At 32.3% G+C, this 24,853-nt stretch overlaps 2 protein-coding genes, 1 long non-coding RNA gene and 1 pseudogene across 3 annotated transcripts in view; 2 read left to right on the top strand and 2 right to left on the bottom strand.

Moving 5' to 3' along the window:
- The window catches only part of LOC139503718 (uncharacterized), a 50,846-nt gene extending 47,609 nt beyond the window's left edge, over positions 1-3,237 (top strand). The window contains exon 3 of the long non-coding RNA XR_011659175.1: positions 2,714-3,237. This is a non-coding gene — a long non-coding RNA (uncharacterized lncRNA). The remainder of the gene's footprint in view (positions 1-2,713) is intronic.
- Positions 3,238-13,088: 9,851 nt separating this feature from the next.
- Positions 13,089-16,635, top strand: LOC139503717 (uncharacterized; annotated as a pseudogene).
- A 581-nt stretch (positions 16,636-17,216) lies between these two features.
- LOC139504073 (uncharacterized) lies at positions 17,217-17,819 on the bottom strand. The gene has a single exon (XM_071294132.1). The coding sequence runs from the start codon at positions 17,817-17,819 to the stop codon at positions 17,217-17,219; it is 603 nt and encodes a 200-aa protein (XP_071150233.1).
- LOC139504072 (uncharacterized) lies at positions 17,332-19,334 on the bottom strand. Its single transcript, XM_071294131.1, has 2 exons — positions 19,048-19,334; positions 17,332-18,467 (listed from the first exon to the last, which is right to left on the bottom strand). The coding sequence occupies exons 1-2, from the start codon at positions 19,303-19,305 to the stop codon at positions 17,820-17,822; spliced, it is 906 nt and encodes a 301-aa protein (XP_071150232.1). The 5' UTR covers positions 19,306-19,334; the 3' UTR covers positions 17,332-17,819.
- Between the last annotated feature and the right edge of the window lie 5,519 nt (positions 19,335-24,853).

Here is a 24,853-nt window from a genome sequence, read left to right as displayed (position 1 = left end):
TTCAGATCAGTGAGACAAAAGCCTAACAACAGAAAAACTACAACCCAGTATAGGTAACAAAAAGGAATAAATGAAAAGTACAACATACTACACAAAGAAAAGGAAGAGCAAATTCTTCATTGGTCAATGAACGAGATAGAAAAATTGAGAATCAAAATACATGAAGAAAAGGAGAGTATGAAAAAGGGCACAAACAGGGACACACAAAATGCTCTGATATTTGCAGATTTATAAACCATTCAACCAAACCAATGCAATTGCACGTATTAGTGGGCTGATTTTATTCTAAAATCAAGGGCTTATACATACAAGTTATTTTTTTTATTTTCTATCGAATACAACATTCTGTTTACAGTAGATTCATCAGCCCCCCCCCCCCCTTACACATAGGCACCTGACTCCATACACCCATACGTTGTTTTTGGTCATTATATTACGATACTTATATTCTCTAAAAAAGTAAAAACTGTACACATTGAAAATACTCATAATAAAAGACTTTTTAAATGCGACGAAATAATATCTACAAAACTGGTTGCAATGATGGGAATAATAAATATCAAATTAGCATATTACTGCCAAGGTGAGGGATTCAAGCTTGAACATCTTGTAATTGTTTAAGCCTAGTGTTTATACATTTAATTATAAACAGAAAGTTAAAATAAAATGAACGCAGGATTTATATTTCATATTGTAGAGCAGAGATAGAACCATTCCATAAATTGTTACGAACAAGAAATATGATGTTTTATGTTTCAAACCACGTGTTGCTGTAATTTTCTTTGATAATGATATTCCATTGCCATACACCATGATACAATATCATTCAAAACTATGAGAAGTTGCCTAGACAATTCAAAATTGTAAAAAAAGCACAACATTGATTTTAATCAATATAAAATGAATTCAGGATCATTATTGCCTATTTATACTTCATTATATATTGATTAATTTATTGTATAAGGTACGCATACAAATAAAATTTTATATGAAGTCCTATTATCGTCAACCAGAATAATCACTATATCTACCTTTAGCGCAAATCAAACACAGTAATACACAAAAACGGCTGTTCTGCGTTACGACCAACTTATTCTTACTGCCAGATATTCTCAATTTTCGACATCAAAATCCCCAGTTTACAATAACCAAGATTCATATACAATATATTTATCTCTATTCTACAGCAAAATTAAACAATTCAGTTCATTTCAATTTTATTTTTCCTGGTAAAATTTCATTAAACGAAAATTTCGCAAAATGATAACATGACAACGAAACAAGGTGATGTCAAAATTATGTTTCCGTAATAAAACCCCAAAAACTAATATTATAAAAATTTGATAAAACTGAACAGCGAAAACAGTATCATATATATAGGGGCTTCACAAATTTACCGAATTTGACGTATTAGAATCGAAATATTTCATGGCAGCCGTAGATTTGTTTTCATTTAACCATGGGTTGGGCATTTATATTCGTATTTTAATCGCTAAAGCTCAGGGTAAAATAATCGAATGTAAATGTCCGATCCATGGTTAAATAAAAACAAATCTACGGCTGCCATGAATTATTTCTTAATTGAAAATTAGAAACTGCTATATTTATCAAAAAGTCCGTTATATTTAAATCGCTATTGTTAAATGTTTACCTAGTCACCTGTGTATACCCATTGTCCACTCTTAGGTCTTTGTTTTAAATCAGTTATTAAAAATAAAACAATGATCGATATGATTTATAACTTTTACTGTATACATGAGAAAGGAAATTCAGTAGTTCTATAAATACGTTTCTTTGAAATTATGGGATCAATGAATATGTATTTTCCATAATTTAAGTAATTTCATCAGTTCCTTAAATAAACAAATTCAAACATGCCCCAATATAATTACTAAACTTTTCGAATCGACATATAATATAGCAATAGTTGCTAACAAGCACATACAGTAAGTTGATTTTTCTAATATCCTACAAAGTTACATTCAATATCTTAAATAAATTATACTTGCTCATATATTTATTATATTCACTCTATAAACTTAACAACCTGGAGTGGTGTTCCCGAAGGTATCCCGAGATTCATCCTAAGTCATACCTAAAACCAAGTTTAGAATGGACTTAGGATAATATTATGACATTCTTAAGTAGTGTCTTGAAGCTATCTCAGACGCATCTTATGTTAGGACGTCCTTACCATATTCTAAGTACGAAATTTTAAATAGTTATAAGTATTCTTTTAATGACACATTTTTATCAAAGACTACACCAATTAATAATTACATGTTTTTATAAATTAAATGCATGATTTCAAATGAAATTATAAAATAATATCAAAAAGAAATTTTTATTAAAACCGGAAAACAATTTACTTTGAAATTAGAATTGAATTCGTAGTGTCATCGTATCTTGAAACACGAAGTTCAAAGTTTAAAATCATGCACAATTCTGTATATACAAATTGATAACTAACGGTGCTTTTCATTTCATGTTCCTCTTCACGTAAAAAATTGAGTAAAAAGCATGCACAAAGTTAGGATGATCTTATGACACTTAAATATGTGTCCTAAAAAAGTTAGGACGAAAAATGCGATATATCATAAGTTAAGATAGCTTCAAGAACACCCCCATTGTTTAAGATTAATTCTTATAATGACTAAGTCAATATTACCAAGCTCATTTTAATATTTTATTTTAAACACACTTTATTTTCCAGAAAATGGCAAAAGGATTACAGAAAGGGATTTTAGTCACACTAATCACTTCGCTAATGTTTGCGATCGAAAACATGGTAGTAACTGTAAAATATCTACAATATGATGACACTATTGGCCTTGCTATTGTTCAACTTGCAATAACAAGTATATTTACTATTCTACTTTTATTTTTCTTCATCTATATTTGTTGTACATGTCGTATAGAGGAGACAGAACCAGCAACCCAAGACCAACAAACATCAACAATTAACCAAAGGAATGCAACACTTACTTTAGTATGTTCTACTGCCATGTGTATGTGTGCTGTTCTGATAGCTGCGCTAGGCATATCTTTAGACAGGATGAAATTTAGTTAATGATATGAACAATATTTCTATATTATTTGTAGCATGTACATTTGTTATAACAGTTCAAACTTTTTTTTATTTTTCATTATCTTTACTTAGCTTAAAGTCAGTCAGTCAGAGGTTATTATTGGTCATGAGTGTTTCCAGCATCTAGTGAAATTTATTCTGAAGGAATACATAGCATGTTGTAAATTTGGAAAGATTAAAATGTGAAAACTGATGTGTTATTTGATGTTAGTCTTAGTAACACCGGAAGGATGAACAATTTTATATAATTGCATCAGCATATGTTTTAGAAAGAATATCGAATTAATATAGAGGTCGCGTTAACCACAGAGACACTTTGCTGTTATTGTTCTTTTGTTCATTTAAATTATTTTGTTTTGGTTGAGGAAAGTTTAGGTCACACTTCTACATCTACATTGTTAAAACATATTTTGTTTCTTACCTTTTAATAAATAAAATCTAGTTCTACTAATTTGCATGTATTGTCGTCCATCCTGAAGGAATACATCACATTTAGACTTAACTTTTCAGCTAGACAGGACACATGTGTTTGATTCCCCTTTAGATAGTCGCCGAGGATGTGTCCGTAAAATTGTAACTTATTTCTTTCGTTTTTGTCACTCCAGATTTTTCATCGTACTTAAAAAACATGTTTTGTTTAGAATTTAACACATTGATTACTAGTATTTTTTTTAATTTATATACAAACCAACGTAAGCTGAGGTCAACAATTCTAGTATACCAAGAAAACAGTCGTTCCCTTACGTTTAAAGTTTTGGATATTTGAATGAAAAGGATACTGAGTGTGTAGTCTTCTGATACACAAAGTAACTTTGTTGACCATTGAAAATTCGAAAAAAAAACGAATTATACATTATTATAGCTGGTCTAAAATTATAGAAAACAAATGATACCCAATTAAACATTGTTTACAATTAAAAAATATTCATATAAATACCGATTTCTCCTGATGACTAATGACGTTAAAGATTCTACTATAGTTCTTCCCTTATGCAACATGTGTAAGGTGTTGAAACAACATTCGTGTTAAGGAATGCAAAAGAGACAGAGCCAAGGAGCAATAATTACAAACTTCCCAAACACAATGATTTTCTAGGTGTAATACCACCATTGATTTCCCCCTATTAGTCTTTGTTCAATTGCACTTTTCAAAAAAATGTGCAGGAATAATGTTTGTTTCATATAAAGAAATACTTGGAATGACTAAGTTTTATCCTGTCCAGTACTATGGAAAAAGTTTCACATGACATGTCATTGCATAAAAAAATAACCATCACTTGAAGTTAACCAATAAAATTTCAACCCTTATCTAACATGTGTACAAGTATAGTTTGGGTAGTTTTGTATGAGAAAAAGTTTCATACACAAAGGATAGTGATACAGTGACAAAGGTCAACATCCATTGGCTGAACTTTGAACTCTTGTTTGTTCTATATCATAAGATGGTTCTTCACATTTTCTAATGGTTGCAAGCCTTGATGATGTAAGAATATAGATCTTCATACGTACATACACGTAATAAGTCGAAATTATCATCAATAACATGCGATCTGCAGAGCCCTTTCATGCTAATGGTGATATCGCAATCTTAATTTACGCAAATTGTATATAAAAAAAAGCTAAATGCAGGAATGATAATAACTTTCGAATAAAATAAAGTCTTGTTAATTCATTTACATAGACAGCTCGAGGATTTCTTTGATTTGCAAACCACTCGTTAGTTCAGAAAAAATCATGTAAGCAAATATTCATCTACGTAAGCCAGGTACCAGTATTTTGTTTTTGATTGTTTGTAAATGGGTTTGCATTGATAGGAGCAGCTTCGTTTAAATGACATACTCACCTGATATATGATGTCGTCATTTCTACTTAATTGCTCAAGTACAGAAAGAACGTTTCTATAACTGAATAATTTGAAAAACCATAAAACAAATTTAGAAACACTTCATTTTTGGAATACCAAAAATCCGTGAATTCCCTTCTAAAACGCATGTATTTATTACCTGACAGCTTCTATACGAATAAGAAATCACGAGCTGTGACAATTAAAGTATTTAAAAATTGATATGATATCTAAATGTATACTAACTCAGTCGATAAAGACACTGTTTTAATCTTGAGATATAATTTCCTGTTTGCTTCAAGTTCAGTGCAAAACACGATTGAAAGATAAAAGAGAAGACTAGTAACAAAAGAAAAGAAGATTTTGTTTTTCTGTAGTCATATGTATATTGGATATTTCAAAATCAAAATTACTCTTTGCTTATCTAGTATCCATTCAATATGATTGTTTCATTTGTAAATGTTACACATATCATTTGTGCGTACAATTTTAAATAGTTATTTTTCTTTTTAAAACAGATAAAGATTAATTTTTACAAATATGTTCTCCCTAGCGTGTAACCTTCATGGTAAAATAAAGAAAACCAAACAATATTCGGTGTCATTTGATAGTATTGAATTAGTTTAATGTTGCATGAAAGATTAGATTATAATCAGACAAATCTGATATGCAATAGGAAATCCCATAAGATCAATAAATACATTTTCGAAGAAATCAAGAGCCATGAAAACATTTTACTTAGGTTATGGAATTTCATAATTTTTATAAATACAAAATGTTTTTTTTTTATAATTAGAACTGTTGTAATTATCGATAAAAACCAGCAAAGCCTACGTCCATGACAAAAAACTAGTACAACCGACGCTTATAATTTCCAGAGGCTTTAACAAACAAATACAGTACAAACACAGTAAGTAACTCTTTTAGTTTCTTTGGGAAGTTAAGCGCTATAAAACCAGGTTTAATCCACCATTTTCTACATTTAAAAATGCCTGTACCAAGTCAGGAATATGACAGTTCATGTCCATTCGTTTTTGATGTGCTTTGTCATTTGATTTTGCCATGTGATTATGGACTTTCCGATTGCATTTCCTCTGAGTTCAGAATTTTTGTAATTTTACTTTTTCATTTACAAAAATAATATTCATATTTAAAAAAAAAAATCAAAATAATTATAGTTCGATATTTTAAATTTACATTATAGAATTAAAAAAACGTTGATGCTATCTCTTACAAATACTAAAAAATTAATAATTCCAGAGTTTTACGATATAATGTAACATTGTCATGTTAAAAAATACATGCGTTTATATAGTCAACACTCTATCTTAATACATAAATTAAAATCTCCAGATGTTGTTATATGTCGTTTGATTTTAATTCTCCATTTATGGGCATTATGCTTTCTGTTCTGTGCGTCCGTTCGTTTGTCCGTCCGTCCCGCTTCAGCTTAAAGTTTTTGGTCGGGATAGGTTTTGATGAAATTGAAGTCCAACCAACTTGAAACTTAGTAAACATGTTTCCTATTATATGATCTTTCTAATTGTAATGCCAATTTAGAGATTTTATACCATTTTCACGGTCCACTGAACATAAAAAAATGATAATGCGGATGGAGCATCTGTGTACTTGAGACATATTCTTGTTCTGTCATTCATTGATATTCATCTTACATTAACCTCTATTTACTCTCAGGGCCCAATGAAATATATGAGCTAACACTTGGCGTCATCATCAGTTAAGCAAGTAGCCAAGGAATAATTTTGAAACTTATTGCAGCGAAAGATAGTAGAGGGACACACACGTATCACAAGCTAATGAATCGATGTAATGTGATTAAGGACTTCCTCGGAGTTCAGTGATTTTCTGATTTTACTTTTTGCCGACTTTTGTAGTTAAAACAAAAAGATAATTATAAGATTTATAGATTATTTGTCACACAAACGGTTTTGCATCTTTGTTTTTATCTTTTCATACTATTTCTTGTACTCTTTTTTTTGATTGGTTGATGCTTCAGTGATTTTAATCACAAACATCTAAAGAACAGTATAGAACTTTGCAGTAATTTTTTGTACAGATAACTCTTTTTCAGCACACTTCCTATTACCTAGTCAACAAGGCAACTACAATCATGCATCAGTGTTTTGAATAATTGTTTGACTACGAATAATTAAAATATGAGGGAAATAAATTAGAACATGTAGATAGTATCTACTTAAATACATTAAACATACACAAAAGATAAAAGAAAATTTTGGTTGACAATACAGTACTAAACATTAATATATACTATGTTAAAGGGTAAGTCATTCTTGAGATCAAAAAACATATTCAGAATGAACAGAAATGCACGTCGCAAAATTGATATATATAAACATAGATTTGGTTACATAAACGATGATCCAGTTCGTGGTTTAGGGAACCCTGGAATTACACACAATTTAGTATTTTACTCTTAGTATTTTACGTATTTCTATCATAGGCAATTGTCATATAAAAAAAAAATAGTAAAAAAAATGAATAAATAAAAGAATGAATAAATGAATGAGTAAATGAATGAATAAATAAATTTATCAATAAATCAATTAATCAATTAATCACTTAGTCAATCAATAAAAAATTAAAGACCAACTTCTAAATAAAGGCAACAGTAGTATACCGCTGTTCAAAACTCATAAATCCATGGACAAAAAACAAAATCGAGGTAACAAACTAAAACCGAGGGAAACGCATTAAATATAAGAGGAGAACAACGACATAACACTAAAATGTAACACACATAGACAAAATCCCACGAGAATAACAAATATAACATATATATATATAACATCAAAACCAAATACATGAATTTGGGATAGACAAGTACCGTGACACGTCTTATCGCAATGTGATTTTACACTCAAAAATAAGAGAAAACAAACGACACAACGTTATAATGTAATACACACAGAAACGAACTATAATAAGCACCATTTAATTATTCTGCTTTATTTTTTTCTTCAGAAAATGACCCAAGGATTACAGAAAGGAATTATAGCTATGGTGTTCACGTCATTTTTGTTTGCGATTGAAAATATTGTATTAACTATACAATATCTTAAGAGAAATGACACTATTGGTCTTGCTTGTGTGCAGCTTGTTATTACAAGCTTATTCATGATATTACTTATATTTTTCTTTGCCTATATTATATACACCCGAACAAATGACAGGAAAGCAACATGTGTCCTAGTATGCACCGCTTCGATGTGTATATTTTCTGTCTTAATGTTTGCATTGGGTATCACTTTAGATAGAATAACATTTGGATAATATGATTGTCATTTGATTGACAGCTGAACAGACCAACATTTAATCTTGTTTAATCATTAACCATATATGATATTAAAGCTTTATGTTTTGTATCAAATGCAAATATCTAAGTATTGTCAGCTAACAATATATGGAATTGTTCATATAATTATGCCAACCATCATCTATTTAGTTATGTGAATGTATCTTTTAGTGTCTCCAAGTGTTGTTAAGATAAGAGCATTTATTTAAATTGAACATTTCATATAGAAATCCATCTTGGTGAAAGAGTAGAAATGTATGAAACAGCTACATAATATGTTCTATTTATGAAGCGCCACATGCAATTATTTTTTAATGTTTAAAAAAGCAATGTTGAATTTTTATTAAATGTAATACAAACTCGATAGACGGACAGCTGATCATATTTGAATAGTTAAATGATATGTTTGTATCTTAATATTTGATTGCAGTTTGATTTGACTTGTTTCTTTAAGGAATTTACCGAATTCGATTTCGAATATAATAATATGAATGAGATGAAGTATAAAGCAAAGTGATTTGGATAGCAATATAAGAATTCATTTGTTTAATGGTTTTTAAACACTATGGACTCTGTAGGGGCGGACAGTTTTTAACGTTGGTGGATCACGTGTGCATGGATATAACTCTGGTCTTCTGCAGGAAACCTGGTAATCTTTATCAAGAAAGATCAGAATCAAAAACAACAACCATGAAGCGGGGTTCGAAATCATTACCTCAGTGTTCACATGTTGATACTTGCTGCAACTTTAGACAATGGTATTGGTGAAAACTAGAAAATCATCCACAAGAGAACAAAAGACGTGCATGTTAGTAACCAAAGATCACCGTATAACCTTTAGTCATTTAGCAAGCTCAATATTACAGTGAACTTTAAAGACACAAGCAGACAAATTTAAGAAAAAGAGAAAGCCAACGATCTGAGTGACAAAATCTTGAAATCTTCCAAAAAGGGCCCTCATAATTTTTTATTTAGAATACAGAAAAGGTGGTACCAAAAAGGGACGCTCAAATTTCGTAAGACGATAAAAATAAACTCCATCTCAAAAAGATAAACACAGAAATAACAAACAGCTGTATAAAAAATCACTGCTCAGAAAAATTAATACTATGCAACAGTTTGACTTCTTCTTTTTTGTAATTAACCTTTTCAGAATCAAAAGGACTATGGCTGATCTCATTGTTCGTACACCAAAATTGATATAACGTTACGTCATTGCTTCAATTTGCATTGTTTAGTACGTTTTTAACAAATCATAACGTTTTGATGTACACTTTTGAGAATATAACCAAGCATGCATTAGATTCTTAAACGGCGAATTGACCTTGGAGTTCAGTATTGATGTAAATAATGAAAGGGTGCATTGTAGGAGTTTTATGGAAAATTTACAACCAGAATAGTGCTAGGCCCCCGCTATCAAATTTATGTCCGCCTCATTATGTATGTGCCGGTCCCAAGTACGGAGCCTGTACTTCAGAGGTTGTCGTCGTTTGTTGTATATTATATTTGTTTTTTGTCTGTTCATTATTTGTTTACTAATTAGACCGTTAACGTTCTCGTTTGAAATGTTACACAATTGACATTTTGATGGCTTTAATAGCAAACCATGTGGTGTAGTATTATTTTCGAAGTTCTATCTTGTGAAGAGTTGTCTCATCGGAAATCATATCCTTTCTTCTCCTTTTTTGTATAACGACAAAAACTTCGCTTGATACTAAATTGATACTTTATCTCGTACTTGCATTTCCTATCATAATTTGCTGATAGAGGGTTGCTGCTCACAAGGAAGCTATAAAGCTGAGAGTTCCAAATTGTGAAGTTGAAATCATTCCTTCGTAAACTTTACGAACGCCATCACGAGTTGGTTGACCGTTATGGAATAACCGTTTAACAGATGATATCGGATATGTTCCTTACGTCGTAATTAAATCCCCTGTGACCTACCGAATTGTATTATTTACCGGAATTTTTATAACATGTGCAACACGACGGGTGCCACATGTTGATAAGGATCTGCCTACCCGTCCGGAGCACCTGAGATCACCCCAGTGGTAGGGTTCTTGTTGGTAGTTATTTAGTTTTATATGTTGTGTCATGTGTACTATTGTTTGTCTGTTTGTCTTTTTCATTTTAAGCCATAGCGATGTCAGTTTATTTTCGATTTATGAGCTTGACTGTCCCTCTGGTATCTTTCGTCCCCCCTTTTGAGACAGACTTAACTAAAATTATAACGTGAATTTTGCGATTTATCGAATAGATTAGAATATGCAATGTACGGAAAACGAGTGAATCTTGCATCATGTTAAATGAAGATGTAAAAGTTGAAAAAAGATGTGTGATCCGACATTTGATAATCACCTGGATATGCCGTTACTAAACACATTTCATAATATATACCACTAGAGAGAGATCGAATTAACTTGTCCTTATTGTGTCTTGTAAGATGCTTCCGTCAGTCTAATTTCACGTAATGACTATAGTTACCTTTTCGATTAATAGTAGGAAATTTTATTGAGTAGTAAATCAATAGAACTCCAAATTTAACGATCTTAGATATCAAGTTAGAATTTCTTATTATACACAAAAGAAATGATCTATAGTAAGGGAGATACAACGCAAATACCAACCACACATAAAAACCTCCTTTACCAAATAGACGTATCATAATAGAGAAAAACAACGATACACGTTTCAGACAGTCTAAATTGAATTAGGAACAAATTACGGCCAGGTTCAAATCATTGTAAACTGCCTACACAATATAGAGTAAAAGTTAAACATGATAAAAAACCTCCACAGATTATCTACAAATAGATTAACAGTAATTACACAAACGAAGTAAAGACAATATTGCAAGGTGACATATACTTGTTAATTTCTGTGTCATTTTGTCTCTTGTCAAGAGTTGTCTCGTTGACATTCATACCTCACCTTAAATTTTATAAATATATAAGGTTCAAATGTCCATAATACGTTATAAAGTTTGCTGTCTTAGGTGTTGTGTTCATACACCTGCTCCATGGAAAAATAGTAAGAAATGAACTACCGTTTAAGGGACCGTTCAATATTTATCAGATGGATGGGCCGGTGCTAAATGGGGCGGGGCAAGCACTTTTTTTATGGAAATATTTGGATGGACGAGAACTTTTAAAAAAATATTTAGTGGATGGGTCATAACATATTTTATAGGAAAGTTTTGCTATAAATTTTATCGGTGTGTAGGAAATGTTTTTTGCGGGCACTCAAAACATGTCTCTACAAACTTGTAGCTTGGTTCATTTCTGTCAATTTTAAGGATTTAATTAAGGAATAAAAAAACAAGAATTTTCTGTTCAGACTATCTTTTAAAATTATTTTGACCTTATAGAATACCAAGTTGTTTAATAATTTGGTGTATTGCTGTAACATTGGAGATAAAGGATACTACAGATACAGTTAAGTCAGCTTCATATCTTGACTTACATCTAGAAATTGACAATGAGGGTCGGTTGAAGACAAAACTTTACGACAAAAGAGATGATTTCAGCTTTCCAATTGTGAACTTTCCATTTCTAAGTAGCAACATTCCAGCAGCACCTGCATACGGGGTATATATCTCTCAATTGATACGATATTCCCGTGCTTGCATTTCCTATCATGATTTTCTTGATAGAGGGTTACTGCTCACAAGGAAGCTTTTAAATCAAGGGTTCCAAATGGTGAAGTTGAAATCATCCCTTCGTAAATTTTACGGACGCCATCACGAGTTGGTTGACCGTTATTGAATAACCATTTCACAAATGATATCGGATATGTTCCTCACGTCGTAACTACAATCCCCTTCCCTTTCATGAATTTGTCCTACCGAATTAGACTATTTACCGGATTTGTAATCACATAAGCAACACGACGGGTGCCGCATGTGGAGCAGGATCTGCTTACCCTTCCGGAGCACCTGAGATCACCCCTAGTTTTTGGTGGTGTTCGTGTTGTTTATTCTTTAGTTTTCTATGTTGTGTCATGTGTACTATTGTTTTTCTGTTTGTCCTTTTCATTTTTAGCCATGGCGTTGTCAGTTTGTTTTAGATTTATGAGTTTGACTGTCCCTTTGGTATCTTTCGTCCCTCTTTTATGGATAGATAGGTAAGAAAAAAAGCTCAAATTTTTAGTTAAGGCTAAATTCAGAAAGTCAACTTTATTTTTTATTTATAACTTTTTCAAATCAACTAGGATTTTCATAATACTCTACAGCTATCTCATTTATATATTGATCTTATAGAATGCCAGGTTGTTTGGTAGTTAGGTGTATTGCTGTTTAATTTATAGATTTGATTCATTGGTAAGAAAAAAAAACCTCAAATTTTTATTTTAGGATAAATTCAGATAGTCACCTTCAAATTTTTTTATAACTTTTTCAAATCAACTTGGATTTTCATAAAACCGTACAGCTATCTCAATTATATATTGATCTTACAGAAAGCCAGTTTGTTTGGTACTTTGGTGTATTGCTGTCATTTTTATGGATTTTATAAATGGGTAAAAAAAAGCTAAAATTTCAAGTTTAGGCTAAATCCAGATGGTCATCTTTAACCTTTTTTATTACTTTTTCAAATCAACATAGATTTTCATAAAACTTTATAGCTATTTCATTTATGTATTGATCTTATAGAATTTTTAAGTTGTTTGGTAGTTTGGTGTGTTGCTGTCATTTTTATGGATTTAATAAAAAGGTTTAAGAAAAAGCTCAAATTTTCAGTTTTTAGTTACATCAAGATAGTCATCTTTAAATTTGTTCATACCTTTTTCAAATCAACTTGCATTTTCATAAAACTCAATTGCTATAGCCCTTTCCGATAACTAGGTTATTTCCCTTTAGGCATTCTCCGCTATCGGAGATTTACTGCTTCCGATAGGTACACTTACCAGCGTCCATAACAACGCCCACTTCATCAATTACTAGTTTACTATATATCGATATCTACGTGAACCAGGACAGTTTTTATAGATAGCAATGGCAAGTGACTTCAATACTTGGAAAAAGAAAGAGTTACAGCATTTTCTGAAGAAGTGTAACCAACCAACTTTCGGAAATAAGCCTGAATTAATAGAGCGGGCAAAAGGGGCTAAAGATCTGGGCCTAGACATAAACAATAATGCACCCCGAGATGATATACGCCATTAGGTGAACATTTACCCAGTCCAACAGATTTAAAAGAGGGTTGGTCAACTAATTGTGACCAATTTCCGGACTTTACACACAAAGAACTATATAACTTTTTAGTTTTAAGTAGACATAGATCTTACGATGCCAGTGAAATGGGAGCTAGACGTCAACTGAAGGCAAAGGTTTTTTACCAAGAAGGACACATTTCTAACATTAATTGCCACCAAATATCTGAAAAGTGCTCCCACTGTATCATCAAGTGCCACTGTCTCCCATCTATACCAACAAAGGATAAGAAAAAGAAGCCAGCATACCAGACTTGGGTGTATTTGTCGAAGGTTACTGGGAGAGTTCATAATGCTGAGTGCAACTGTGTAGCAGAGTAAGTCTCTTTAGAATATTTTTTTTTTTTTGCAAAATGTATGAACAATCCTCAATATATAGCAAACATTAATTTGTTCATGCATCACCTGCATTCCATTTTTATTTAAAATGATTCTACTGCTAGAAATAAGATAAAGTTGATTTTGTTGATCTTGTAATGTAAAAATGAACCCGTAAAAAATATTTTCAATATTAATGATTTTAATCTCCTCTATTATTTCATTTTATGACTTTAATAGTATGATTATTCCAAAATTAAGTCATTTGGATTTTTTCTTCATTATTCAACCATTTGAGTTATGTTTACATACATTTTTTTTATATTGTTAGTACAGTTACATTTACTATTGCATATTTACACATATTCATTAAAAAAAATATGCACATAATAAATGACTATTTTTTTTAATCTCATTTAGATCAAATAATCATATTCAATTTCATTGTCACTGTATATGTTATTTCCTGTTATCAGCTGGTAATGAGACCAAGCTGTGCAGGCAGACTACATTTTGTACCTGTAAAATTGCATGTTTTCCTGTAATAAATAAATATACTGGACCAATTAAGATTAACTTGTAGGTGTCAAATATATTATATTGTCATAGGAAGAACATGTGATTAATTTTACAAATTTTTACAATCAAGATTCATGTTGTAAATTAAATTAAATCATTTCAAAGTTAAATATTTAAAGCAACATGAAATGATTACATGTACTTACTAATCATTAATTAGAGCATGGAAATAATATAATAACCATTTTTATAATGTAGAAGCAAGTTTATTTTTATTATCTTAATGTACATTTCCTATCTATTTCTAATCTAGTTCCAATAAATTAATGTTTATATTGTTACTAAAGTTTTATTTTGAAGTGTTTCAACAATTGTTTTGTTTTTATAGTTATTTGACTACAAGTATTGATATAGAAGTTTTTTGCAGGGCTGGAGAATCCTGTAGTCACATAGCAGCTCTTCTATATGGCATAGCAGACATAACACAACAAAAATATTCTGGCAAGATTGCACCAACCTCAAAGGCTTGTGAATGGATAAAGCCACGCAACAGAAACCTGTCTCCAAAAAAATGTCAAGAAATGGTATTCAATAAATTTAAGTCTCCCGATAGAAAAGTTTCCCTTTACAGTGTAAATGCATCGTTCTCGAAAGATCTGTCAACTCCAGCAATTCTGAGCTTTAAGGAAAGACTTATGAATGTAAAACCTGATGCTGGCTGGTTAATGAACTTTCCACAAATATCAGATTCATGTGAGAATAATACAAGTGTATCAACATTGCCAAAACTTCATAACATTAACTTTTCGTACATGGATACAGTTGATATTACTAGTATTGAGTGTGTTCAACATTTTTTATCCTATTTTGATAGTTTGAAAATAACAAAGGATGATTGTAGTAAAATTGAAGTAGCTACAAGAGAGCAACACAAAAACCCTCTATGGAAACAGGTACGCAGAGGGCGTCTAACGGCTTTAAAGTTTGGATATATTGTCAGGAGAAAGGTTGACACTGAACCTGACAACCTCATAAAGTATCTTTTAGATTACACACCAAGTTTCACAAATGCAGCAATCAGCTGGGGCAAAGATCATGAGCAAATAGCTATTGATAGCTACCTCATTCGTGTAAGGGAGAGTCATCCACCACTCACAGCTACAAAAAATGGTGTCATTATAAATGAGAATTTGCCACATTTGGGTGCTACTCCTGATGGATTAGTCTATTGTCCACATTGTAATCCATATCATGGTGTGATTGAGGTTAAATGTCCTTATGCCCTGAGAGACATGCATCCGTTGGAAGCGGCAAGGCAGAGCAATTTTTGTTGTGAACTGGATAATTTTGGGCGTTTAAGACTTAAACGTAGTCATTCTTATTATTATCAAGTTCAGGGACAATTAGCTATAACTAAACGTGCATGGTGTCACTTTGTTGTTTGGACCAATAAAGGAATGGTGTTTGAAAGAATATGCTATGACAAAGAACTTTGGGAAAACATCATGTTACCTAAGTTAAATGCATTTTTCTGTAGTGCCATTGTACCAGAACTATTTACAAGCCGTGTAAAACGAAGGCTGAAATTGTACAATTAACTCTCCGACTAATTCCTTAAATGTGCAACAATGTTTTCGAACAAAAGATAATTTATTGTTTTAAAATTTCATAATGTTACTTAAACACCAGAATAAGAGACATGTACAACCTACATACATGTACCTGATTATATTTATATATTCTAGCCAAAATAATCATGGCAGTTGGGAGTACACGCATTAAACATGTTCAAATTTAATTTTAGTTATCTTTCTCTTATAGTATTTCTGAAATGCACACAAGAAAAGTCATATAAATTACTGTGGATTCATTCATTTTTAATTTATTGTGGTATACAACTTTTTTTCAATTTGTAGAGGGAAAATCATGGACGTCACTTGATCAAATAAAAATGAAAAAGTCTGAGAATGGGTAACCTGAAAGACTGTCATGTCAGAAATTTATTCTGGAACGAACACCAAAAATCTGAACCCTACAATATAATTTGCAATTAAAGGTTCAAATTATCCTAACATTAAAACAAGATTTTCACCATGGTGTGCTTCAACATGTTCAAATATTAAAAAGCTATACAATTTTGTGAAGTACAGTGACTGATATTAGATATCAGGATGTCATGGTTGCTGTTCTGTGTCAGAGATGTATAAGCCACAAATCATTTTATTTATACAGGTAAATGCATGGTTTGGCTAAATATGTTCTGGATATGATGGTATATGGGTTTTGCTCATTATTGAAGTTCTCAAGGCAAACTACATGTCATTGGTTTTCTAATGAATACTTTTCTCATTTGCAATCACAACACATCTCCTAGTATTATAAAATCAACATACTATGAATGATCAAATCAATGCTGAAAAATGTTTATTTGTATCATGTTGATATTAATTTATTCCTTGTATATCATGCTAATAATACATATATGTAAACAGTATCTACAAGTAAACATTTCTTAAAATCATAGAACTAGATAAATTAAATGTACTTTATACATGTAAATATAAATGCAAAATCAATAGATACATGTACAATTTAAGAGAATTTCATCCATATTTTGAAGTTGGTTGTGTATTTACAAAGAACTATTCATCAACATTTTAATTTTTAACCAAAACATGCAAAAAATAGGCCTTTTATTTACTGAAAGTAGCTCCTTTTTCACAAATTAATATGCATATCAAAATAGAAGGTAGAACATCCAAAGTTTCATTTGGGGTCATAAATAAACATTTGTATATACATGTACTTCTTTTTGGAGTTTTTGTGTATTTGAAAATTGTTTACTGACAGAAGGACAAAGTGAAAACAGTCATGTGACAAGTATTTACAAGTAAAACAATTATAACTTATTGTTGAATAAGAGGTGGTAGCAAATTGCAAAGAGCACAAACAATAAATACAATCTTTGAAACTTTTTCTGAAATTGGCATTACTCCTTGTATTATACGGAAATTTTTAATTCTTTCCATGGCACGCTCAACATGTATTATAAGATTAGCTATCCTCCTCGTTTTTTCAACTTCATGTTTTGTCAATTTACCACTTTTTTTGGTTGGTGGTACTATGAGATAAATTCCTTTCGGAGTACACATATCAGATATAAGAAATCCTTTATCCCCCATTATTGCATCGCCTGGATCACACTTGTTAATAAGACCACTGGATTTTGTTATTTGTTTATCTGATATACTACCTGACCAAAGGTCAGACACATGAGTAATCACACCATTCGGGCTTATTCCTATTAAAACTTTCCATGTGATATGTGACTTGTAGTCAGAGTACATTCTTCCTTTATTAGATAATGACTGTGGCGTTTCTGTGAATATTTCAGTACAATCTATAATTACACGACAATTTGGATACCTCCTTTTAAAACTGTCAGGCATATTACATTTGACAGTTTCTCTATCAGGCCAGGCAACAAGAAAATGTAAATGTTCATACATTTAATCAATCCATTTGTTAAATATTTTACTACAAGTAGAAACAGAAATATTAAAACGACGTGCCAAGTCCTGAGTAAGTAAACCCAGACGCAACCGCATTAGAACCATAAATAATTCATCCACACCTCTAAGTTTTTGAGGTCTGCCTCTAGTCTCTGGCTCAACAATTTTTATATTTGACATAATATGTTCATACAATAAATAAAATGTCGGCTTATTAGGTAAACCTGTATAAAATGTAACTTCCTCACTACTGATATCGTCAATAGTTAAAAATGGCAGTGTGGCATTTACTTCAGCATCTGTGATAGTGTATACAGTATAAGGTTGGTTTTCTTTTTCTGTTGTTAAAGTATCAGTCTGTGAACTAAAGTCATTTAAAGTTCCAGTACATGTTTTTCCGCATTGTGTTTCCTGATTAAGTTTAGAGCTGATATGTGATGGATCAATATAACCACAGTAATCGTTCAATCTAACAGAAGTATTAATAGTAAAAGGACTGTCAACAGTGAAAAAATGTTTACTTGGATCATCAGCTATGCCATTATTTGCCTCTTCATTTCCATCACAAATGATATCACGATCTGTTTCATCTTCAGTACTAGTAAAATCATTGTTTTCCTCAAATTCTTTAAAAGATGAATCAAACTGAAAAAAGGAGGGCAAAATCAAATACATGTATGGGAAGCAAAATTCTGCTAATTTACATAACTTTTAAGGATTAAATACACACACACATATATATATATATAAAGTCATGGAATACATATACAAAAATATGCTTCAGGATGCATATGTGTCAATATTAATTATTGTACTGGGTGTACATGTAGGCACTAAAAAAGAGAACCATATGATACATGTGCTTTTCTTATTCTTTCAATTGGGTCGGTGTATGCTATACCGGCTAATAAAAGATGGAGATAAAATTCCCAGGGCAAACGATGATTGAAGTCATGTAAATGAAATAACACTTTTTAATTTTTGTACATAGACACCTTTATGGCTTTAAGCATCTGATATTGCCATAGAAATCATATATACACGAAATTATAATAAATTACACCAGTATTGTAACGAAAACTTTTTAATTAATTTCTTAAAAACACTAAAACAAATGATTTATAGACATGTGTATGGTGAACGTCCGACATCTTTTTAAATCAAAATATTTTAAATAGACAATTAGAACTTTTTACATTGTTTAGAAATCAAAGCAAATACTTACGCTTGTGGTCTTAAATATCTTGTGATCAAATATTGAAGGCAATGGGTGATCTTTTGTTGGACCTCTCTTCGTTATGAAATGCTCTGAACAAAGCCTTGAACAACTTGTTGGCTTCCATTGTTTGCGACTGACACGGCATTGCCATATAGATTTGTGTCTTCTATTTACAGGAAACCTATGTAAAGTCACAGTATTGTCATTTACGCTTTTGCCACTATAGTTATGGCAATTTGTTGCACAACAGTATAGTTTTCCCATGACTATATCTCGCTATAAACTGACTTTATCCACCGAGCAACCAGTTACGTTTCAGTTTGCCGGTTACCTACCGGAAGCACTTTTACCACTATCTCCTTTCACAGGAGAGTTCCAAATTTCAGGGAAGATAACCTAGTTATCGGAAAGGGCTATATCTTTTTTATATTGATCTTTCTGAATGCCAGGCTGTTTAGTATTTTGTTTTTTTTGCTGTCATTTTTATGGATTAAGTTAATAGGTTAAAAAAAGCTACAATTTTAAGTTTAGAATAAGTTCAGATGGTCACCTTTCAATTTTTTTATAACTTTTTCAAATCAACTTAGATTTTCATATGACTGTACAACTATATCATTTATATATTGATCTTACAGAATGCCAGGTTGTTTGATAGTTTGGTGTTTAGCTGTCAAATTTTAGGAATTAATTAATAGGCGAAAAAGGCTGCATCAAAGTCTGCCTATACATGCATGATGAGGCTAATTTAGATTATTGGAAATATCAATAAGTATTCAAAGGCATACTGACCGTGTGAGGACTTTATAGCCGTCAAGGTCATGAAAACTAAAACGATAGTATATTTGTAAGCCCCTCCGCCTCCCTCCCATGGTGGTGTCCAAATCATTACATAAGTAATATGATTTACCAATATAGTCACATAATCATTACTTAAATAAACTCATCATAGATACCAGGACGAAATTTAGTATAAACGCCAGACGCGCGTTTCGTCTACAAAAGACTCATCAGTGACGCTCGAATCCGAAAGAGTAAAAAAGGCTCAATAAAGTACGAAGTTGAAGAGCATTGAGGACCAAAATTTCTGAAAAGTTTTGCCAAATACAGCTAAGGTAATCTATGCCTGAGGTAGAAAAGCCTTAGTATTTCCAAAAATTCAAAAATTTGTTAACAGTATATTATAAATATAACCATATCAATGACAATTCATGTCAGCACAAAAAGTGCTGACTACTGGGCTTGTGATACCCTCGGGGAAATAAATATCCATCAGTAGTGGCATCGACCCAGTGGTTGTAAATAAACTGATCATAGATTCCAGGACTAAATTAAGTAGATACGCCAGACGCGCGTTTCGTCTACAAAAGACTCATCAGTGACGCTCGAATCCAAAAAAGTTAAAAAGGCCAGATAAAGTACGTAGTTGAAGAGCATTGAGTACCAAAATTCTTAAACGTTTTGCCAAATACAGCTTAGGTATAAATCTATGCCTGAGGAAGAAAAGCCTTAGTATTTCAAAACATTCAAAAATTTGTAAACAGTAAATTTATAAATATAACCATATCAATGACTATTCATGTCAGCACAAAAAGTGCTGACTACTGGGCTTGTGATACCCTCGGGGAAATAAATATCCATCAGTAGTGGCATCGACCCAGTGGTTGTAAATAAACTCATCATAGATACCAGGACTAAATTAAGTAGATACGCCAGACGCGCGTTTCGTCTACAAAAGACTCATCAGTGACGCTCGAATCCAAAAAAGTTAAAAAGGCCAAATAAAGTACGTAGTTGAAGAGCATTGAGTACCAAAATTCCTAAAAGTTTTGCCAAATACAGCTAAGGTAATCTATGCCTGAGGTAGAAAAGCCTTAGTATTTCAAAACATTCAAAAATTTGTAAACAGTAAATTTATAAATATAACCATATCAATGACAATTCATGTCAGCACAAAAAGTGCTGACTACTGGGCTTGTGATACCCTTGGGGAAATAAATCTCCACCAGCAGTGGCATCGACCCAGTGGTTGTAAATAAACTCATCATAGATACCAAGACTAAATTTAGTATATACACCAGACGCGCGTTTCGTCTACAAAAGACTCATCAGTGACGTTCGAATCCAAAAAAGTTTAAAAAGCCAAATAAAGTACAAAGGTTGAAGAGCATTGAGGACCAAACTTCCTAAAAGTTTTGCCAAAATACAGCTAAGGTAATCTATGCCTGAGGTAGAAAAGCCTCAGTATTTCAAAAAATCAAAAATTTGTAAACAGTAAATTTATAAATATAACCATATCAATGACTATTCATGTCAGCACAAAAAGTGCTGACTACTGGGCTTGTGATACCCTCGGGGAAATAAATCTCCACCAGCAGTGGCATCGACCCAGTGGTTGTAAATAAACTCATTAAAGATACCAAGACTAAATTTAGTATATACGCCAGACGCGCGTTTCGTCTACAAAAGACTCATCAGTGACGCTCGAATCCAAAAAAGTTGAAAAGGCCAAATAAAGTACGTAGTTGAAGAGCATTGAGTACCAAAATTCTTAAACGTTTTGCCAAATACAGCTAAGGACTAATCTATGCCTGAGGTAGAAAAGCCTTAGTATTTCAAAACATTCAAAAATTTGTAAACAGTAAATTTATAAATATAACCATATCAATGACAATTCATGTCAGCACAAAAAGTGCTGACTACTGGGCTTGTGATACCCTTGGGGAAATAAATCTCCACCATCAGTGGCATCGACCCAGTGGTTGTAAATAAACTCATCATAGATACCAAGACTAAATTTAGTATGTACACCAGACGCGCGTTTCGTCTACAAAAGACTCATCAGTGACGCTCGAATCCAAAAAAGTTAAAAAAAAAGCCAAATAAAGTACAAAGGTTGAAGAGCATTGAGGACCAAACTTCCTAAAAGTTTTGCCAAAATACAGCTAAGGTAATCTATGCCTGAGGAAGAAAAGCCTCAGTATTTCAAAAAATTCAAAAATTTGTAAACAGTAAATTTATAAATATAACCATATCAATGACTATTCGTGTCAGTACAAAAAGTGCTGACTACTGGGCTTGTGATACCCTCGGGGAAATAAATCTCCACCAGCAGTGGCATCGACCCAGTGGTTGTAAATAAACTCATCATAGATACCAAGACTAAATTTAGTATATACACCAGACGCGCGTTTCGTCTACAAAAGACTCATCAGTGACGTTCGAATCCAAAAAAGTTTAAAAAGCCAAATAAAGTACAAAGGTTGAAGAGCATTGAGGACCAAACTTCCTAAAAGTTTTGCCAAAATACAGCTAAGGTAATCTATGCCTGAGGAAGAAAAGCCTCAGTATTTCAAAAAATCAAAAATTTGTAAACAGTAAATTTATAAATATAACCATATCAATGACTATTCATGTCAGCACAAAAAGTGCTGACTACTGGGCTTGTGATACCCTCGGGGAAATAAATCTCCACCAGCAGTGGCATCGACCCAGTGGTTGTAAATAAACTCATTAAAGATACCAAGACTAAATTTAGTATATACGCCAGACGCGCGTTTCGTCTACAAAAGACTCATCAGTGACGCTCGAATCCAAAAAAGTTGAAAAGGCCAAATAAAGTACGTAGTTGAAGAGCATTGAGTACCAAAATTCTTAAACGTTTTGCCAAATACAGCTAAGGTAATCTATGCCTGAGGTAGAAAAGCCTTAGTATTTCAAAACATTCAAAAATTTGTAAACAGTAAATTTATAAATATAACCATATCAATGACAATTCATGTCAGCACAAAAAGTGCTGACTACTGGGCTTGTGATACCCTTGGGGAAATAAATCTCCACCATCAGTGGCATCGACCCAGTGGTTGTAAATAAACTCATCATAGATACCAAGACTAAATTTAATATGTACACCAGACGCGCGTTTCGTCTACAAAAGACTCACCAGTGACGCTCGAATCCAAAAAAGTTAAAAAAAGCCAAATAAAGTACAAAGGTTGAAGAGCATTGAGGACCAAACTTCCTAAAAGTTTTGCCAAAATACAGCTAAGGTAATCTATGCCTGAGGAAGAAAAGCCTCAGTATTTCAAAAAATTCAAAAATTTGTAAACAGTAAATTTATAAATATAACCATATCAATGACTATTCGTGTCAGCACAAAAAGTGCTGACTACTGGGCTTGTGATACCCTCGGGGAAATAAATCTCCACCAGCAGTGGCATCGACCCAGTGGTTGTAAATAAACTCATTATAGATACCAAGACTAAATTTAGTATATACGCCAGACGCGCGTTTCGTCTACAAAAGACTCATCAGTGACGCTCGAATCCAAAAAGGTTAAATCTATTAAACAAAATAATCATATATACAGTCACAGATCATCAAATAATCATGAATTATTTGTGCTGGTATCCAAATAATTACTATTAAAAACAGCCAAGTAATCACACAATCAATAAACCCATGATGAGGCTAATTTAGATTATTGGAAATATCAATAAGTATCTAAAGTCATACTGACCGTGTGAGGACTTTATAGCCGTCAAGGTCGTAACAACTTCCATAATCAACCCACCACAAGATACCCATAACAGATTAAAATCATAAGCATCACACAAGTTATCATCGCAGATAAAATGTAAATTGGTCATGTCAAACAAAGTATGACAATACTTTTGTTGTTCTTTATCAAAAGGGCTATAAGTTGAGGTCGGCATAGATACGTTGTGAATGAAATCTTCATGAGACTTACATAACTTATTGACTCCCTTCCTTATGTAGAGATGCATGAGATTGTGTCAATCGTGGGTTCATCAACACTTTTGGCTAATGTGCTTGATGATGTTTTGTCAGTAGGAACAATTGTGTTTGATATTATCGAAACTTCTGGCAACGAAGGTCCATTGTTTATTGACTGAGTTTTAAAAAAAAGTCTTACTGGTGGTTGCATTGAAACAGAAAATTTCTTGTAAACGCATACTTCTTTTTTCCAAGCGTGTGTGGTAGCTCAAATGACTATATCTCTAGATGGCAAATCTTCAATTATTATTTGGTTCTTACCAAGAAAAAAAGCAATAAAATTTCTGCATTTTTCATTTCCAAAAACACCGAATGTTACAAAATGTAGTAATGGCAACATTGCTTGTAGAAGACAATAAAGAATATCATGCTCTGATCCCGGCTCCGATAACGGGATGCTTCCAGCTACAGTAGACACTTCCCATGATGAGATTTGCACGACAAATAAATAACAATAGGGTGACAGGATAAAGGTCATATGACAAAGAATCGAATACACCACCTTTCGAAAATTGTTTCCCCCAAAATATTTGTTTCGTTGATTTCCTGTACTGCGGATCCTGTGTTTTCCTGCCGATCTATTGTGTTGCCTAACTGTAAATCTGGCTGATTGCGGGTTTTGTCCTACTCGTTTGTTTTGTCGTGAAACGGCATTGCGCGTACTTGAACTTAGCCAGAAAATTAGAAGTAATAGTATAAGGAAGGGTTGCCAAATTACAGTAATTTGTATAACTGTCCTTGTCACAAACACTGTTACGTTGGATAGTTGTATATGAGATACTGTTTCATATACAAAGGCTAGTAATACAATAAGAATGCTAATAATCCATCCACAGACGTTTAAAGCCTTGGATTTGTATTGACTCAGTGGTTTTTCGCAGTTTCCAACGACTATAATCCTTGATGCTGTGAGGAAAATAGACCACCATACATACAATCCCTTGCACATGAAATCCATGGAGGCTGAAATAAAGTTAGAATCATCATAAAATTGGCAATCCTTTTAAATACCATATGC

Source organism: Mytilus edulis, chromosome 14 (genome assembly GCF_963676685.1).
Source record: "Mytilus edulis chromosome 14, xbMytEdul2.2, whole genome shotgun sequence".
NCBI classification, from domain to species: Eukaryota; Metazoa; Mollusca; class Bivalvia; order Mytilida; family Mytilidae; genus Mytilus; species Mytilus edulis.
The sequence above is the reverse complement of the archived record's forward strand: the minus strand, read 5'-3'. Positions and strand labels throughout refer to the sequence as shown.

Coding starts and splice junctions, on each gene's coding strand:
- LOC139504072 (XM_071294131.1), bottom strand. CDS start 19,305: ATGGGAAAACTATACTGTTGTGCAACAAATTGCCATAACTATAGTGGC. Junction 18,468..19,047: donor AGATATTTAAGACCACAAGC/GTAAGTATTTGC, acceptor TCCTTTTTTCAG/TTTGATTCATCTTTTAAAGA.
- LOC139504073 (XM_071294132.1), bottom strand. CDS start 17,819: ATGTATGAACATTTACATTTTCTTGTTGCCTGGCCTGATAGAGAAACT.